General features: G+C 60.1%; 1 protein-coding gene across 1 annotated transcript in view; it reads left to right on the forward strand.

Annotated features, from left to right (window-relative positions):
* The first annotated feature begins 318 nt into the window (after positions 1-318).
* Positions 319-6,286, forward strand: part of ETNK2 (ethanolamine kinase 2) — a 10,456-nt gene continuing 4,488 nt past the window's right edge. Inside the window, exons 1-5 of the mRNA XM_014955409.1 lie at positions 319-371; positions 2,522-2,977; positions 3,588-3,725; positions 5,225-5,367; positions 5,476-5,559. Of these exons, the coding sequence (XP_014810895.1) occupies positions 319-371; positions 2,522-2,977; positions 3,588-3,725; positions 5,225-5,367; positions 5,476-5,559 (874 nt within the window). The remainder of the gene's footprint in view (positions 372-2,521; positions 2,978-3,587; positions 3,726-5,224; positions 5,368-5,475; positions 5,560-6,286) is intronic.

Consider the following 6,286-nt stretch of genomic DNA (forward strand, 5'->3'; position numbering starts at 1 on the left):
GAAATAAAAAAAAAAAAAAACAAAAAAAAAAAAAAAGCTTGGGGGTTGTGGGGGGGGGGGGGGGGGAAGAGCCTCCAGTTGCGTTTCTCTCAGCTGCTATTGCAAGAGCTGTTCGGAGGGGATTGGAGCGGTGTGCTGCTCCTCAGCTGGTTCCTATTAGTGTTCCTGCCCGTTTTCCTCCCCATGCTGGAGGGGTGCCTGCTTCACACCACCTCGTTGCGGGGTGTGAGCACACAGCTGCTCCCCGGGGCTGTGCCAGGCTGCGCCGGTGACACGGGGAGCAAAATCTCTGCCGGTGCTCGGGGCAGGGTGCGGGCGATGGGGAGGAAGGGGCTGGGTGCTCGGCCTCCCCTGCTCGCTGCTGGGGGGGGGTGAGGGGGCTTCAGCCCCTCCGTGCTCCAGGTTGTGCCCGCTTTCCAGGGCTCCTCATCCTTTAAGCTCCATCCCCGGGCAGCAGCATCTCGGTACCGAGAAGGCACGGGCGGTATCGGTGAGTCAGCCAGCCACGTTATCAGGGAAGCAAACCCTCCTCCATCCCTCACCCGGCGATAAGAAGAGCAGCAACGATGTGGAGCCAAACCCCTGCCAGGACTCCGGCGTGGTTGGACTTTTATATTATTTTTTTTAGCCCCAATTTGGCAACAAGGTGTTTTTATTATTTTTTTTTTTTAGCCCCAATTTGGCAACAAGGTGCCCTGCTGCAGCCTGGCCCTGGGCTACCGGCGCTGGGGGTGCCTGTGTGGGGAGGCAGCTGATGCTTCGGGGGTACCAAGGGGTCTCACGGCAGACGCAGCCCCGGGGTGTTGGATGGAGCTGCTTGGCTTCAGCATCTTTGCAGCCAGCTTGGGTCTTGCTTGGCATTTAATGGCTGCAAAGGCTCCTGGTGTGGACTCACACTCGCTTTTCGCCCTCCTCCTCCTCCCTGCTGGCAGGCAACCGCAGCGGGGAAGGGATTTTGGGGCTGGTAGCAGCACGGTGGCTCCTCTGAGAGCTGACTGCACTTTGGATCCACGAGGAACGGCACCGGGCGTCTGCCAAGCAGCCGTGCTCATCCCTCAGGAGCTGGAGGAGCCACTGCCCCCAAACCAGGCCAGCCCCTGGGGGTGTGTGTGTGCAGGTTGCTGAGGAACCACGTGTGAGCCTCCAAACTTTGTGGCCTGGAATTCAGGGGGGGATAAGGCCCAGTAATCCCATTAAACCTGCTGGAAAGGGCTTGACGGGGGCTGTGGAGCAGCAAAACAAAGCAGCACGAGGACTTTGTGGGTGAAGACAGAGCTGAGCATCTCGACACGGAGCCGTTTCACCCACGGCTGACGGAGAGCACCGGCCCCGGGTGCAACACCTTCTGCGTGGATGGGCCACAGCACCTTGTGCTCCCTGAATTTCTGCCCTTGGGGGCCTGGCAGGACAAGGAGAGGAGAGAGCCGAGCGTGGCACCGTGGTGGAAACCCAGATTATCTGCCCTGGGAAAAGCAGCTGGGTTGCTTGAGAAGCTTCAGCCCGCCCCGGCATTAGCCCCGTGGGCCGTGGTGGCCAGGCTCACCACCCGCCGTGCTCACCCCGAATCCAACACCCTTCCAGCTGTGGGACGAGGGGCGTCAGCGCCGTCTGACTCCGGGGGCCTCATTCCAGTGCTTTGAGTTTCCCTCGGGGAGGCTGCATGGGGAGCCCTATATATAGGCACCCTATATAGGAGCGTGAGTTGCCGAGTGGGATGTCTAAAATTAGCTGTCCCACCCCCGGGCACCGCTGCTGCTGTAACGCGCGCCCTCGCCCCCCTCCTGCTCCACCAGCAGCACACAGGCCCCCCCAGCCCAAAGGGGATCTAGAAATCCCTCTCGTGGGGAGCAGTGACCCCCCGGCACGGTCGGATTTGGGGCTGAGCATCCCTCCTGCCGGGGGGCTGAGCATCCCTCCTGCCGGGGGGATGATGGAACAGGGGGTCTCCCATGGAGATGATGGAGACCTGAGCCCCTGGGGATATCGGGAGCCACTGGAATTGCTGTGGGATGGGGGGAGAGGAGCCCCGGGGCGGGTGGCAGCCCCTGCATGTGCACGGGCGGGCGGCCAAGCCGGGGCGGCGGGAGAACAAAACTCTCTTTCCATCTGTGAGGAGCCGTCAGAGTGATGACACGAGACGTCCCCAGCAGAGACGTCCCTGCCTATCAGCGCCCCAGCCCCGCGGGGAGGGTCGGGAGGAGGGGATGGGGGTGGTGGTGTTTGCTCCGTGTTGTTTGCTGGTTTCGGGGGTGGGTGGTTTTATTGGTCTTGATTTTTTTTTTTTTTTTTTTGGGTGGGGGTTTTTTTTTCATTTCGTGCCAAAAGATTTACGCTGGTTTTTTGGGAGCGATTCCCAGGGCTGCTCGGGTGCCAAGCGTGCTGGCGGCACATCTGGCCTGAGCTATTCCCGAGCTTCCAGGTGGAAAATGGCAGGATTTCCACCCAAACCACCAGCTTTGCGCAGCTGAAGCCTCCTGCCTGCGGCCCCAGGCGGATCCCCAGCACACGCCTGAGCCTCGAGGCCTTGCAAACTCGTGCCATCTGCTGCAGGAGCTTTCCTGGCTGCCCTGGGAACTGCAGCTTCCTGCCCTCTTTTGCCTGTTATTGCCTTTGCCACGTTGCTTTCTCCCTGCTGGTGGGGAGGAGGTCCCCCCCGTGCCCTGTTGGCATGGCAGGGGTGTACAAGCATCATCTCTGCCGTCCCTCTCCCCCTCCAGCTCTTCACCGATGGCATCACCAACAAGCTGGTGGCCTGCTACACGGACGAGGGCATGGGGGACGCGGTGCTGGTCCGTGTCTACGGCAGGAAGACGGAGCTCTTCGTGGACCGGGAGACGGAGCTGAGGAACTTCCAGGTGCTGCGTGCCCACGGCTGCGCCCCCGACCTCTACTGCGCCTTCCAGAACGGGCTCTGCTACCAGTTCCTGCCGGGCATCGCGCTGGGGCCCGACCACGTGCGGGACCCCCACATCTTCAGGTGTGCAGGTCCGGGGAGGACGTGCGGGATGGGTTTGGGTTGGGAGGGACCTTAAAGCCCCGTGGGTTTGGGTTGGGAGGGACTTTAAAGCCCCCCTAGTGCCACCCCCTGCCCTGGGCAGGGACACCTCCCACCAGATCAGGTTACTCCAAGCCCCCTCCAACCTGGCCTTGAACCCCTCCAGGGATGGGGCAGCCACAGCTTCTCTGGGCAACCTGGGCCAGGCTCTCCCCACCCTCAGGGTGAAGAATTTCTTCCAAATATCTCAATCTCCTTTCAGTTTAAAACCGTTAACCCCTCGTCCTATCGCTCTGCTCCCCCATAAAGAGGGATGCTCTTACCACCATGCTTTTAAAGCATCAGTTTTTGGTGAACAAAGAGCGCTGCATGAGAACCTCAGCTTTTATCTGGAGAGGTGATCGCTGCGTTTGACCCAGACAGGGTCTGGAAATGCTGCAGAGGCTCGTGGCTGAAGTGGAGGGGATTTTCAGCTGTGCCCCTTGCCTTTTTAAACACAGCTCTCAGGGAACCCCCCTCAGGGCTGGTTTCATGGAGCACCTTTCCTGGGAATGCTGCTGCGCAGCCACCTCTCATCCGTGTTCCCTTCCAGGCTGGTGGCCCAGGAGATGGCCCGGGTACATGCCATCCACGCCAACGGGAGCCTCCCCAAGCCCATCCTCTGGCAGAAGCTGCACAAATACCTCACCCTCGTGAAGACGGATCTCAGCCCAAAGGTATCCAACCCCAGGTAAAGGCAGAGGGATCCCAAAGAGCCAGGCTCTGGCTTGGGCATCCACTGCCCACCCATCTCTGTCTCCCCCGTACGGGATCAGGGGGGAAGAGCCCTGGTTCCCAGGTAAAGCCTCTGTGGGACTCTGGGGCTGGTGAATGGGGCTGGTGATGGTGTCGGGGCACGTGGCAGCTTCTGGATCATTATCCCTCCATGAGCAAAGTCGTGGCCAATCTCCCCCAAGAGCAGGTGGGATGGAGGTGGGAGAGCAGGTGGGATCCTCAGGAAGTTCGCTGATGATACGAAAGTGGGAGGGCTGGCCAACACTGGGCCACCATCCAGAGAGACCTGGGCAGGCTGGAGAGCTGGGCAGAGAGGAACCTGATGAGGTTCAACAAGGGCAAAGGTGGGGTCCTGCACCTGGGGAGGAAGAACCCCAGGCACCAATACAGGTTAGGGGTGGATCTTCTGGAAAGCGCTTCTGAGGAGAAGGATCTGGGGGTCCTGGTGGATAGCAAGCTTTCCATGAGCCAGCAATGGGCCCTTGTGGCCAAGAGGCCAATGGGGTCCTGTGCTCTGTAGGGAAGAGTGTGGCCAGGAGGTCAAGGGAGATCATTCTCCCCCTCTGCTCTGCACTGGGGAGGCCACAACTGGAATCCTGCCTCCAGTTCTGGGCTCCCCAGTTCAAGAGAGAGAGGGACCTGCTGGAGAGAGTCCAGCGAAGGGCAACAGAGATGATGGAGGGATTGGAGCATCTCCCTGATGAGGAAAGGCTGAGAGAGCTGGGGCTCTCTTAGAGCAGCGAGGGTCAGCTATCGCTGGTGGAGGGGATGCTGGAAACCCAGTGTAGATTAAAGAGGCCAGTTACATTTCAAACCAGTTCATCCCATTTCTGGGAGCCTGGGTTCACACCAGGTGAGTGTCGGGGTGTCAGGGAAGGATGGGGGCAGCCCCAAGAGGTGGTGGAGGTGAACGAACCCGAAGGCGAGCGAATAATTAACCCGGTTCCCCGAGGGGCAGTGGCAGGACACGGGGCTTTTCTCAGCCCCCACCCCACTGAGGACAGACTTTACCCAAGCCTCCACCTTCAGTGCAGCCAATTAAGTAATCATTAACCAGCTCTCTTCTTGGAATTGAAACTTCTGAGGTTACTGAGAGGGTACGTGCCCTGGCAGGGTCCCAGAAAAATTTCCCATTGCCTGGGGGTTAGTCGGGTGCTTTGGGAGCCAGTGCTGGGGGGGGCTCTCCAGGGCTTGAATTTGGGGGGTGGATGGGGAGCAGGGAAGGGCTGAGGCTGCAGCGTGGGGTCTGCTGGGCGCCCTGGGTACCACGTCGGAGGGTGTCCCCACCAAACCTGACCTGCCCGTCAAAAAAGGCCTCGTTACCCCTCACTTGGTGTCACTGATGAGTCCATTTATAAAATGCACGGAGGGAAGCAAGGGGCAACGCTGTCCCTGTGCCCCTGAGGGAGGTTCCCCCATGATCAGAAGTGATTCCACCCCGTCCCCCTTCCCCAGCCTCCAGCAGGACGTGCCCAGCCTGGAGATGCTCGAGCAGGAGCTGGCCTGGATGAAGGAGACACTCTCCCAGCTGGGGTCCCCCATCGTCCTGTGCCACAACGACCTGCTCTGCAAGAACATCATCTACAACAGGACACAAGGTTCGTGGCAGCAGGAGGGGTCTGTCCCCCGTTTAACCTCCTGGGATGGGGTGGGTGACAGTCCCCCACCTCCAGCCCCTCTCACAGCCCCTGCCTTTGCCTCCGCAGAGCACGTTCGCTTCATAGACTACGAGTACACGGGCTACAACTACCAGGCTTTCGACATTGGAAACCACTTTAATGAGTTTGCAGGTAAGCTGGGGTCCTTCCCGTGGCACTGAAACCCACCCACCACCCCCCCCTCAATGGCAGAAGCTGCCCTGAGGTCTCCTGCTCCCTAGGGATGGAGGAGGAGGTTGCATCCCCGGTCCCATGGTGGGAAATGGGGCAATTCCTGGGCTGCCCAGGGTTAGGGTGGCCCAGCTCTCAACCACACAAGGGCTGGGTGGGTGCCTCGGATCAGCCTGTGGACACCTGGAGCTGCAGGGGTTTGTGCTGCTGGTGGTGAGCAGCCTGCCCGCTGCTGGGATGCAATTCCTGCAGGAACCCAGCTCTCAACCACGCGAGGACTGGGTGGGTGCCTCGGATCAGCCTGTGGACACCTGGAGCTGCAGGGGTTTTGCTCACCCGGCTGTGCCCTGTGATCAGGTCGCTTTGCCCTGGAGAAACCCTCCCTTTCACCCTTCACCAAGTGCAGGTCCTGCACTTGGGCCACAACAACCCCATGCAGCACTACAGGCTGGGGGAAGTGTGGCTGGAGCTGCCTGGAGGAAAGAGACCTGGGGGTTCTAGTTGACAAACGGGTGAATATGAGCCGGCGTGTGCCCAGGGGGGCAAGAAAGCCAATGGCATCCTGGCTTGTATCAAAAATAGTGTGACCAGCAGAAGTAGGGAGGTGATTGTGCCCCTGTGCTCAGCACTGGGGAGGCCACACCTCGAGTGTTGTGTCCAGTTTTGGGCACCTCAATCCAAGAGAGAT

The sequence above is a fragment of the Calidris pugnax genome, unplaced genomic scaffold (assembly GCF_001431845.1).
Source record: "Calidris pugnax isolate Ruff unplaced genomic scaffold, ASM143184v1 scaffold215, whole genome shotgun sequence".
NCBI classification, from domain to species: Eukaryota; Metazoa; Chordata; class Aves; order Charadriiformes; family Scolopacidae; genus Calidris; species Calidris pugnax.